This window comes from Physcomitrium patens, chromosome 4 (genome assembly GCF_059467195.1).
Source record: "Physcomitrium patens ecotype Gransden chromosome 4, ASM5946719v1, whole genome shotgun sequence".
Lineage (NCBI taxonomy): Eukaryota > Viridiplantae > Streptophyta > Bryopsida > Funariales > Funariaceae > Physcomitrium > Physcomitrium patens.
The window spans coordinates 7,225,149-7,238,066 of NC_143413.1; the positions used below are offsets into that span (position 1 = coordinate 7,225,149).

The 12,918-nt window shown below is 40.2% G+C and overlaps 1 protein-coding gene across 1 annotated transcript; it reads right to left on the reverse strand.

Moving 5' to 3' along the window:
* Window positions 1–761: 761 nt before the first annotated feature.
* On the reverse strand, window positions 762–5,436 carry LOC112280946 (glucan endo-1,3-beta-glucosidase). The gene is made up of 2 exons (XM_024516913.3): window positions 3,859–5,436; window positions 762–2,130 (listed from the first exon to the last, which is right to left on the reverse strand). The coding sequence occupies exons 1-2, from the start codon at window positions 4,073–4,075 to the stop codon at window positions 1,019–1,021; spliced, it is 1,329 nt and encodes a 442-aa protein (XP_024372681.1). The 5' UTR covers window positions 4,076–5,436; the 3' UTR covers window positions 762–1,018.
* Between the last annotated feature and the right edge of the window lie 7,482 nt (window positions 5,437–12,918).

Consider the following 12,918-nt stretch of genomic DNA (forward strand, 5'->3'; position numbering starts at 1 on the left):
ATGTCATAAGCTCATTTTGTAACAAGTTATAAATTGGACCAAAAGATGGTTGTTTGTTGTCTTCAAGGTCAATAGTACAATCATATGGACAATATTCTAGTAAGATCACATTGTTCTTCTTCTCAAATACATTTTGGAATTCTTTGTATTCCTTTAATAGGATTATTAGAATAGTTTGTGCTTCAATTATTGAAGTTGCACATATAATTATATATATATATATGTATATATATTTATTTTTCCTTTTCTCTCATAAAAGTTCTAGCTTCAATAAAATGAGGCTTCATAATTTTAGATCTACAAGGAGTATAGATTTCCATATCATGATTAGTAAAATAGGTTGTAGTATTTTAGGAGATTCTATTTTTATAAGATATCCTAAGTATACAACTTTTATATCTTCTTTCTTCTCTCACATCTTTGACTACATCATGCCTACGTATCACTCAAAATCTTCTCAAAAAAATAAAAATAAAACACACAAACATCCAATCGACTTAAATGCAAGCAAAAACCTTTGCACAAGAAGCTCAAACCAAACCACTGCAAGTAAGGGACCCCATGACGGCACTGCAAGGCATCAGGAAGGGGCAGGGAGGAACAATACCAAAACCAGGTTTTGATGCACAGAACGGAAAGCAACTATGTGTGCACAGGAATGTGGGGCAATGCCATGAAGAAGAAGAAGTTGAAGAATCAACTTTAGATCCACACAAACTTGAAAGTCATGGAGCGGACAACCATAATCACGATAATACCACTAACAATGAAAACAAAATCGTGTATATGTGTGAGTGAGGTTACATAGGAAACGGGGCGCATGGAATCCGATCACAACAGCGGTGCATGCCCTCAGCTTCCGTTATTGCTTCGTCAAGGAATGGGAGCTATGCTCTGCTATGGTCTCGGAACGTCGCTATCGCAATCACGGTGCGATGCCATGCCATGTGATGCGATGCATACTCTACAGACTGCAGTGAGTTCAGTCGGTGGAGGCGTGGGGAATGTGGGAGTGGTGTTAGATTCTGAGGTTGAACAGAATGCCGAAGAAGGACGCCGTTAGGGAGAGCACGCTAGGCCTGCCGTTGCACGTCTTGAGCGGCGAGTCGTAGCCTCCACCGCCAGATGACGACCCGCCGCCACTGCTGCCCGACACCTCCAGCGGGTAAACAGGCTTGCCGCTTGGGTATAGCAGCCCCCAGTTGCGCTCCGTTGTCGGCCCGGGCTTGTCTTTCTCGTTGTACACGGCGAAGATGAACGTCGGGACGAAGATCCCTGGTCTCTTCGGAGTTCCCTTTGTTGGGTTTGTGATTGCCCACTTTACTAGATTGTTGTTGTATGTCTGCGCATTTGAGATGTTAGCGCCTAGCGTGTTCGCGTCGCCCAGAGTCGGCCACCCGGTCTCGCTCACCACGATGCGCACGTCGCCATAGCCCACAGCCTCCATTGCTGCTACCATGGCGTCCAGCTGCGCGTCCAGGAGGTTCTTGTACTCGTACTGACCGTCCACGGTGAAGGTCGAGTCGCGGGTGAACAATGCGTAGTCGAGTGGGATGTCGGCCGTGTTGCCGGACCATCCGAAGTAGGGGTAGACGTTGAGGTAGAGGTAGCTGCTAGTGGTGTCCAGCTGCTGCAGCAAGGGCTTCATGACAGCCACTGCGAGTTCTTCCCGAAACACTCCTGCGGACGGTGGGAAGGAGTTTGCCAGGATGCTGTACTCGACGGCCGTAGAGACCTTAATCCGTGTGAGCCCACGAGTCTGGAGGCTAGTGTAGAGGTTTTTGATGGCTGGCACGAGCTGAGGCCAGATGACGGCTTGCTCCGGGTAAGTGAAGAGCTCGTTGCCGACTGTGATGCACGTGATGTTGGTGGCGGGGTAGTATGGGACGACGTTGTTGGCGATCCATTGGTCGGCCGTGTTTGCGTCCTGGCCAAGGGCGGTGATGTCCAAGTTGCTCATCCCAATTGTTAGTTCCAGGCCGGAGCCAGCAAATGCTTCGATTGTTGGTCCATCGGAATCAAAAATCCTCACTCTTCCCATTCCTAAGTTCTTAATCAACTTCACAGATTCGGCATGACTAGGTATATTATCCGCAAGTCGTCCATAATTTATTCCCATGGTGCGTGCCTCTGCGGAATGAATTCACCACGTACACGTTAATTCAAAATAACGGAGCAGACATTACGGCAGCATGAATTCTTCACAGAGACTCGCAGTCTCTTTCATAAGTTAGAGGTGTGTCGCAGAAATTTCGGTTGACAGTTCTTTCGCAGTTGAGTTGAGGTTTCCTGTCCGAATTCGCTTGCAATGACCAGAAACGGTTTCGAAGCATTGAGGGGGAGGGAGAGAGAGCCTCAAGATAAATTATTATTGTTGCCATATGCTGCCCACTAGAAATTCGCAATCTACTTCTACCAAGTAGGTATTTCGTGGATGACCTAGTGAGCCATGCAGACCAAAAAAAAAACTCTGACAACTCTCCGGCATGAGTTATAATAGTCACTTGGTTTTTCGTGAGAAAATGGTCTCTTATTCCGGATTGAAACTGCATGCATTTCTGCTACGATGTCGTACACGTACTGAACCTCACTCTACAACAATTATTAGCTTCAAAATTTTCAAAAACATGGCTATGCCTTGTCGGCTCTTGACCATGCTTTAACAGTTCTGGCCTACGAAAGCTCAAACATGTCCTTCATTCACCTGATTGACAAGTGCAGACTTGCCTTCCAGAGTGAAATTTGTAAAAAGATTAATCGTCGAAGTAGAGAATTCTCTACACCTTTCGATCCAGATAAAGCATCAAAGCACCTAATGCTACGCAGGTGACTGAAAAGTAAGCCGCCTCTCTGATCCTTGAAAGAGGTGCTCTCCATCTGCTAATTCCAACCAACTAATTGCTGTTTTGGTTGATCATGACCTTCATGATCAACAGCAATGGAATAGTATCCTTCTGAGGTATACATTAGTTGTTATGACGACCACTCTCTCGTTCTGGTTTTCACTACAAATTGTCGTGTCAGAGGCAGAATTGATTGCTACAAGAACCGTCTATGATTGAACATCAGTTGAGAACTAACTATGCACGCTGCTCCACTATGTATTTCCCGGTTTAAGCTGCACGTTAGATCCGCTTTCCATTACATTGAGGTCCGGGACCGATGCGGAAACATCCAGACTAGGATAAGCAACTAGAACGGTATTCTACGATTGATTGTACAATCCAATATTACAAAAAATTGAGGAATCAATTTTTTTTCTATCAGGCCACCACATTATGAGCACCTATTGTCTTGTACCCGACTTCTGTCACCATTTTTATCACATGAGTTGCCACGCAAGACAAGTGAATCAGGTCAAGTTACTCATGTAAAACTCATATGTTTGAATTCAATTTTTGAATCTAGTTACTCGGATTTGGTTCTTTTCAAGTTAAACCTGGAATTGGATCATTACATGAAGGAATTCTTACAATTAATCGATCGTTTGGTCGAAAACTTACAAAGCTAGACCATCTACTGAAAGCATCAACCCGCATCCGCACTAGAATTCTTGGCTTTCACTCCTGGTCCGACACCGAGACAAAGAGAGCTCAAGCTGTGTACGACTATCTTACAATTTAACGATTCTGTACGAAAGAAGCTAAATACTATGTCATTCGACAGGGAGATGATTGTTAATCATGCATCTTCTCTAATCAAGTGAATACCTCAGCTGAGCATTGAATTTAAGAATCCATGTTTACAGATAAAATCTGTGGCAAGGGAAGAGAGGGAGAGAGAGGCGTGATTGGAATAGAAATAAGGAGATGAAAATTATGTAGCAAGCAGATTGCAGGTATGAATAAGTTAACGTACCAGGTGCATAAGTGGCTGCCATGGCCGGTGTAGTCAGAAAACGTAACATAACGACGTAAAGGATGGTCGAAACAATTGCACGATTTAAGAAATTAGCAACTTGATCGCTTCGCGGCAAGCCGAAAATAGAACGCCTACACTCTACAATGGATTTCATCTCCATGCTCGATTTGGTGTGACTAGCTTCTACACAGTCACCACCCACCTCCCCCTGCATTGCATACTTTTAGCAAGGCATCCAGCCTCTCTAGTTACGCTTTCAATATCGATTCCTGAGAATCACACTGCTATGTCCACTCCAAAGTACAGGCTTTGAATTGCCCACACAATCAAAATCGCTAAGTGAGTCTAATATCCAGCGTCTATCAACTTCTCAAATGCAGTATTCACTAGCTGCCGCAGTGCGTCCGCCCTCGAGAAATTCCAATGTACGAGCTGCTACAAAGTTGATCCAAACTTAATGTCAAGCTGGCCGGCATTGGTATCGCTCAGAAGTGGCTCAACGCCTGCCGGCGGTGGGGTTATAAAGTCGCTCGATTCAGTATAGAGGACCTAGATTCGATCCCCCAAAACAATCCATAATCTCGAGAGCAGACCTTCAAACCGCAGGGCGGCAGAAGACACATTCGCAACGCCTATTTTAGCTTTGCCTTGCTTCGCCACGCCTTCCTTAAAGCGAGCACACAAACATAACGTTGATTATTCCCCATAAAGTGAGCAGCCCTGGGACGCAAAACCGACCAATTCCTGTAGCAGTGACCCACTCATCACGATGATATCACCCCCAAGCTCTACTGGCCCCCACACCCAGTAAACGGTCCCACAGCGAATGGGACCGTACCAGCAACTCATTCTCTTCTTCACGCCTTCTTTCGCACCCATCATAATCATGCTCTCAACATCAGAGCACGACCTCGGTCTCAACGAACCAATGCAACAACTACAGAGACTGATTACGACGACCACTTCGCCCCACGGCCGATTTTCACCATTGCACCGCGCCGCAGATTGTGACAGGCCGAATTGCGGCGGCAGGTGGTTTCAGACCAGCCCGTGAGCTCTTCGCCGTCACGAGCCACGACGTGACTGGTTGACCCACGTACTGCGAAAGTAGCAGATCAAGCGACGACTGGGTTGAGTGCGACGAGACGCACCAGCCAGCCTCGAAGATTCGCTCCCTGAATTAACACCGCACCCGCCACGGACCAAAATCGATAGTGCATAGAATCTAGCGGATGCAGGCAGAACGACACTGGAAGCTGTCACCTTTCCGGACTATACTTTCTTTCTCTGGATCTCCACGAAAGTTAGCTACTGCGAATTGTAACAAGCCCTACCTGCAAAGCGAAGCTGCACATCCCGTTTGCTTCGTAACTTCACGCCTAGTTGACAACAACGCGTTGTGCATTCTCTTCACTTAAATAATCCAACCAAGTTAGCAGGCTGCAGTTTCTAACGACTAATTCTAGTCGTATCCAGATTCTTCTGATGTGAGTCTGCATTTCAAAAGGAATAAAACTAGTGAAAAGGTGCATCGTTTGTGCACAGCGAGGGGCGCCGCGAACGATAGTTAGTGGGTCGCATCGTTGTGAGAGGGCGTTCTGGTAAGCGAGTGATGAAGTAGGTCAATCAGTCTCTAATTTTCTGATATTACACAACTTGCTTGGCATGTGTGCTTCAGTAATAGCAACCTCACCAGACCCACAACAGCTCCTGGCTGGAGCTGAAAGCGAGCAGCCATTGCGTGATTCTAGGGCAGAAAGAAAGAGCTGATTTAACAGCAGGAACAATGATCAACTAATTGCATAAACTGCATGCATATTTGTGGCTTTGAACGACCGAATTGGGTCCTGCAGTGACTGAACCTCCGCAACCCCAGTGGCAGCAAGCTGTCGCCGGAGGCTCTATTTGGGTGTTAGATCAGATGCATAACGCACGCCATTAGGATTGTTAGTCACCTCTTCTGCTCACAGGGTGTTGGACCTGCATATTCATAGTGGATTCAACTCAACCCCCACGACATCATAATATTAGTATGGTTTTGTCCTACAGCATCTCCTTATTTTTCTTTCCTCACATTTTTGGGTGTTAGAGTAAGAAAATGGTGAAGAGACTGCACTTTCTAATTCTGTTCTGGTGGCATTGCAATGAGTATGGGACATTTCAGTGGCACTAGAAGATAGAAATTTCGGCGACTGCTTTCCAATTGGTCATTGGTGTTGTGGAATGCATAGGCTCCTTGATGTGGCTCGGAGTAGAGTGCAGCTCCCTCAGAAACAGCTGGATTCAACTTCATTTTGCTTTACAGAAAAGTTGGATCCTGAAGAAATTTGACACATGGAGGCTTCCAGCACATTTGTAGCTCCATCTGAAGAATGATTCTCCAACCTATCCTCTAAAGAATTGATATGTGAAGACTGTAACACATTTCTGGCACTATATAGGAATAGTTCTTCAGCCTATCTACTTACTTTGCCGCCCCCTATCTAGCAAAAGAAATCATTCAACATGTTGCATGATTCTTCTAAAGAAATGTCTCACTTGAACATGTAGATGGTGGGTAATTTTCACATGTGCTACTACATTTTAACTATGAACTTTTCCTCAAATACAAGAACTTACAAGTTTTAATATTAACCTAAAAAGAATCCTACTCAGGAAGAAAACTCAACTTTAGAATTTGGTTACCATGAATGGGCCTCTTACAAGAGTCACTGCCAACATGGAGGAGACTGACAGGACCCCACAAAACCTTGTCAACATGTATGCATGCCCACAACTGTAAAAAATCAGTGTCCAGTCACAGGACAAAATGGGTCTGCTGCCCAGTGGGACCAAGTCCAACCTCTCCTGATGGCCACTTGCCTTGGATATCATGGAGCCATGGTTAGACTTCGTCTAACTTCATATGATGAGATTTACATTAAAAAGGGAAGATATGGAAATGGAAGCCAGCCAATTTACCTGCTCATTTCCAAATAGCAAATGTGACCTTGGATAAGCATTGCATACATTTCAACACTGATACTATTTCAATTTGTTTTACTCATATATTTACTTGTGTATTGCATATGTCAGGAACAATACAAAGAATCTCCATAATCTTTTTATAATTATAGGATTTTTAAATTTTGACTCTTTTTTTGGAGATACTGGTATAACAGAGAAATGTGACAAACATGTATCTTTATATATATAGACTTACAAAAGAAAAGGACAAGATAATTGAAGATGTTATTATTATTATTATTATTATTATTACAATTATTTTTATTACTATATAAAATATACTTAATGATTTTTAACCACATTTTATATGATAATAATATATGTTTTTTTCACCACATATTTGCATTGTGTAAAGGCTAACTCAATGTTCACCTTGGATTGGATGAAAGTATGTTGCCACATCCTATTTTATGGTGAGAATATGAAATCCCAACATCATACTTTGAATAAATTAATTCATCCATTTATCATGGCAAAGAATGAGTTTGGTTCCATGGACAATACTTTCTAAAATTCTTTGTGTTGTTTGGTGGAATCATTCAGTTTTATACTACAAAAGGGAGGATGCCCAACCCAGCTTTTGCTCTTTTCACCTTTGCATGGGTGTCAGAGATCATCACTCCCATAACCAACTTTTTTTAAAAGAGAAAGTTAAAGAAAATGCTGCACCTCCCTCTACTTCTTTTTTTTCCAATGCCACACAATTACCAAATAATAATAATAAAACAGTCAAGTTAAATAAACAAAGTGGAGCAAAAAAGGATGAAAGGAAGTGAAATGTGGAGAATTGCACTGGAAAAAGGTTCAAAACTATGATGATGTTGATGCTAGTAATGATAATAAAGATGATGTCACATCTTTTATTTAATTTTAAAATTTGATTGTGTGTGTGTGCATGGGATGTAGTTAATGGGCTATGTCACACTTTCCAAGATAAGGCCAACAAGGTGGACAAAGAACAGGGCAGGTCATAGCATGGCATTCCTTGACCCTAGAGTGAGTGAGTGATTGATTGATTGATTGATTAATCTTCAAAAAAGCACCAATTATACTATTCAATCAAATCATCAAAAGTTTCATGTTTAAATCTCATTGATTCCATTGACTGTTTGAAAGTCCTTACATTGTCCAGCAACTCATACATTGTCAAAAATGAACCTTATATTAAACTGCATTGATTCAAAAATTCCAGAAACAATAATTTACTATTTGCAAAATCCAGGTGTGTTTTTTCCTACCGTAATAAGACATGGAACACATACATGTAAATGTCCACTAAAATGTCAATTCATGTTCTTCTACTAAAGCTTGCGTTGCATCAACAGACTTCATCATATTTGCCACAAGATGTAGAATAAAGCAGAATGCTTGTATTGATTAACATTCATAAACGTACTCATTCACATACTACATTGCTACTCAGAGTTGCTGCCACATTATTCTTTACTCATTTGGTGTTTTTAAATAAAAGAGATGACCCTCAAGTTTATTCTATTCCTAGGATATATTCACAATTTGCTAAGTTGGATTTCTTTTGAATGATTTTGTGATGATGTGCTCCAACACTCTCTTTGACATCATCAAAATTGGTATAATGATTGCATTCTCCTTGGAGTTGTTATGTTGTTGTTCTTAGACATCAAGAGGTTGCTATTCACTAGAATTGTGGGTGTGCTCTTATGGATGCTTTGGTTGCTTCTTCGGCACTTGGCATTGGTATTTTGCAAATCTGTTGTTGAAATAATCATTGGGCTTGAGGATTTTCATTGCAAGGACTTCAAAGTAAAAGGCACTTTCTTGCCCACGCTTCCCAATGCATTAGTGATGAAGTATATGTTGCTGAAGTTGAAGCAAGAATGTGAATTATTTCCATTTGCCATCTTTGTAGGGTTCGCGAGAGTTGGTATTGTGAAGTTAATTTGTTGTTAGAATGGATAATAGTAGAATTTACAAAGATTGATAGGATTAGATATCTTTAATATGTAAATTTGAAGGATTTAGGAATAAAGTCTATTTTAAGTTGCTATCATGATAATTTAATGGCTTTCAAATGCATGATTAATAAAAATCTTTTAAGCATTTTAGAATATATAGATATCGACATAGAATATGATTAATATAGCCCTTATAAAGTTGGTGGCAATATAATCACTTCAACTGGTGAATTGTAGGTTGTGGTTGATTGCAAACTATATTCTATATACTGTTTCGAATTAATTTTTTTTGATTGTCTATAAGTATTTGGTTTATCCTAATAGTTTAGTAAGAATATCAATTTCTTGTTCTTTTGTTGAAATGTATACTATGAAAATTTTCTTTGATGCTGAAATGATGTTGGATTTTGATATGTTTAGTCTTAGCATATAATATCTAATAAGTTTGATAGTGTTGAAATTATCACAATGCAAAGGAGTAGGTTTTGTTGCCATAATATGTGTTGTCTTCTTTAGAAATGCACCAAGCACCTGGCTGTAGAAGGTGAAGTTGTGTTTTAGAAATATTCAAGAAACCTTAATAGGTTTCAATCATATAAGAAGAATGCAATTCGAATTTCCATTCAAAAGTACTTAAAGCAAGTACAAAGTACTCAAAAACACTCTTCTACGTAACTTCAATCATGCATAAATTCCAATTACCTTATTACTTTTATAATTAGGTAATTTTGATTTATCTTTGCAAGCCCTAATCTTGGTTATTGAACTTTGGCAAGTTATAACTATTAATCTAATCATCTATTTGGTGCAAAAATTTCACAAAAATGCTACTATAAGTCTTCTATATGCTGAAAAAAATTCAATGCAATCCAACATATAGATTATAAAAAAAAAGTCCAAAAACCACAGTAATATCATTGTGAAGGACAACAACTTGATAAAAATAAATAAACAAGTGAGACTTTTGTCAAAGAAAGATGACAAAATATAAATAACTAAATATGTATATTAAGAAAGAAACTGGAATGGCTATTGCCAAAAGACAAGCAAACTAAAGACCCTTGAAACTAGAGTAGAAGCTAAAAAGGAATTGATAAGAATGAAGAAGATTTCACTCTTATCTCTATATATACTATCTACCTAGGAGCTACATGGTGACGTTCTATAAGACCTCTAAAAGCATATTGACTTTGCACAATATATATCTTAACTTGCAAGACAAGTTTTCTATGTAGGCACTACATAATTAGCTTGTTCCACAAGCTCCCAACATGTGTGGCACGTGGTTAACTTCTTGACCAAGTTTCTAACCTATCAATCAAGTATAAACACATGTAAAGTCAAAGCAACATCTATGAAGCTTCTAAAAAGCTTTTTTAGAAGATATTATAAAATTAATCTATTTTTATCTACTTTTACCCATTTATATCACCTAGATAACAACTATAGTAAATAAATGTTCGTGATAATAACCCTCTTTTAAAGACGAGTTCCACGAGTAGTGATCACATGTCGAACAAGTCTAAGATGTTGTGAATTGTATTTGCTACATACTTTGATCTTTGTTCTCTTTGAAGATGATTGATAGGGCCTCTCAACCATCCATAGTGTCCTATACTTGAGTGGGAAGACCACCCAGTTATTTGATTGTTGTTCAGGCCTTCATAACTTCCTTCAAATAAAACATTTAGAACACCGTCAGAAGTTGTTCCTACCTCTAGTAAAATCACCAAACATCAAAAGTTCCTTCCAAGGTCGTGATACCAAATACGTTGTATCTCGCCATCTATTCGAGAAAGAACATGTCGTTCTTGAGGATCTTCATCTCGATTGCGTTGTCTTGAAAGTTGTGACAATTATAATGTCTCGTTGTCAGGGACAAGAACTCGATGAAAGCTAAAGAGTAAGTGAGACTTTTCTCAAAAAGAAATAGGACAAAATAGAAATATGTATATTAAGAAAGAAACTGGAATGGCTATTGCCAAAATACAAGAAAACTAGAGACCCTTGAAACTAGACTAGAAGCAAGAAAGGAGTTGACAAGAGTGAAGAGGGCTTCACTCTTGCCTCTATATATACTATCTAACTAGAAGCCACGTGGCGATGTTCTATAAGACCTCCAATATATGTTGACTTTCTAGGCCACATGCCTTTGCTTGCAAGGCAAGTTTTCTATGGATGGACCACGTAGTTAGCTTGTTCTTTAAGCTTCCAACATGCGTGGTACATGGCTAACTTGTTGACCAAGTTTCTAACCTAAAAGTCAACTATAGACTCCTATAAAGTCAAAGCAGCGTCTATCAAGCTTCTAAGAAGCTTCTCTAGAAGATATTACACAATTAACCTACTTTTACATACTTTTATCTATTCATATAGGTAATTATATGTATGTCCGTGACATTACCCCCCCTTCTAGGGACGAGTTCCACGAGGAGCGGTGATTATATATTGAGAAAATCTAATATGCGGCGAATTGTATTTGCTACATATTCTGATCTTTGTTCTCTTCGAAGATAGTTGATGGGTCCTCTTAGCCATCGATAGTGTCCCATTCCAGGGCGAGAAGACCACCCTGTTATTTGATCACTGTTGAGGCCTTCATAACTTCCTTCAAATAATACATTTGAAAGACCATCAGGAGTCGTTCCTATCTCCAATAATATCACCAAACATCGAGAATCTCTTCCAAGGTCGTGATACCAAACGCGTTGTATCTCACCATCTATTCGAGGAAGAACATGTCGTTCTTGAGGGTCTTCATTTCGGTTGCGTCGTCTTGAAGGTTGTGACAATCGCAATGTTTCATCCGATAAGTCAGCAAACGAAGGTTCTTGAGTTGAATCCGCTGGTTGTTGGCTCTCCATCTAATTAGCGTCACAAAATGCAAAGAAGTTACAAACAAGGATAGGAAATTGAATGTTATCTTGCCTCAATCTTGTCTCTTTTATAAGAGAGGTTTTCATCTTGGTTTTGATGGATGTCGTTGATGAAAAACTTTGACTTTAGCTGATGCATTTGCTAGATTCCTGGATGGCTCCCATGTGCGCTCACTAATATCATATCCGCACCAATGAACAAGATATTCCAGCTTATTTCGGCGCCGCCTTGAGTCTAATATCTCTTCCACCTCAAATTCTTCATTATTATCTACTTCTATAGGAGGCGGTGGCATTTGTCTTCTTCCTTGTATATCCACTGTCTTATATGGTTTAAGAAGAGACACGTGGAATACAGGATGGATCTTCATTGACTCCGGTAGATGTAACCGATATGCAACTGGGTTGATCTGTTCAGAAACAGAAAAGGGGCCAAGCCTACGATAGTCCAATTTGTCACAAGGTCGAGTGGTCTTGATATTGCGACGAAGTAGCCATACCTTATCACCCACGTTGAGTTGTGGTTGCTCTTTACGATATACATCTGCATTTATCTTTTGTCGTTCTTGAGCTTTCTTCAACTGCACCTTCATTATTGCATGTAACTCTGACAACCGATTTGCCATATCTTCTGCTGCAGGATTATCAACTTTTGAAAAATCAAAAGTATCAAGTCGTGGATGATAGCCATAATTGGCAAAGAAAGGTGTTTGTTGCGTGGAGGAATGTACCGTATTATTATAAGCAAACTCTGCCAATGGCAGAAGGTTTGTCCAATCATCTTGTTGGTAGTTGATGGTACACCTTAAATACTGTTCCAAGACTTGGTTTACGCGCTCTGTTTGTCCATCAGTTTGAGGATGGAAAGCTGAAGATAGCTTTATGTCCACTTTTAAAATCTTGAAAAGAGTCCTCCAGAATCTCGACACAAATTGAGTTCCCCTATCCGATATGATATCTTTAGGTAATCCATGATAGCGATAGATATTATCAATGAAAAGCTTAGCTGTTTCTTCACCTGTGATAGATTTTGTACATGGCATAAAATGTGCCATCTTGGTGAAACGATCTACTATCACAAATATAGAATCATAAGATCTTGAGTTTGGAAGATCTGTGATGAAATCCATAGAAACAGAAGACCATGGTTGTTCTGGTATAGGTAATGGCTGAAGAAGTCCGTAAGGTCGATGTCGAGGAATTTTTGATCTTGAACAAATATCACATGATTGTACAAAGTC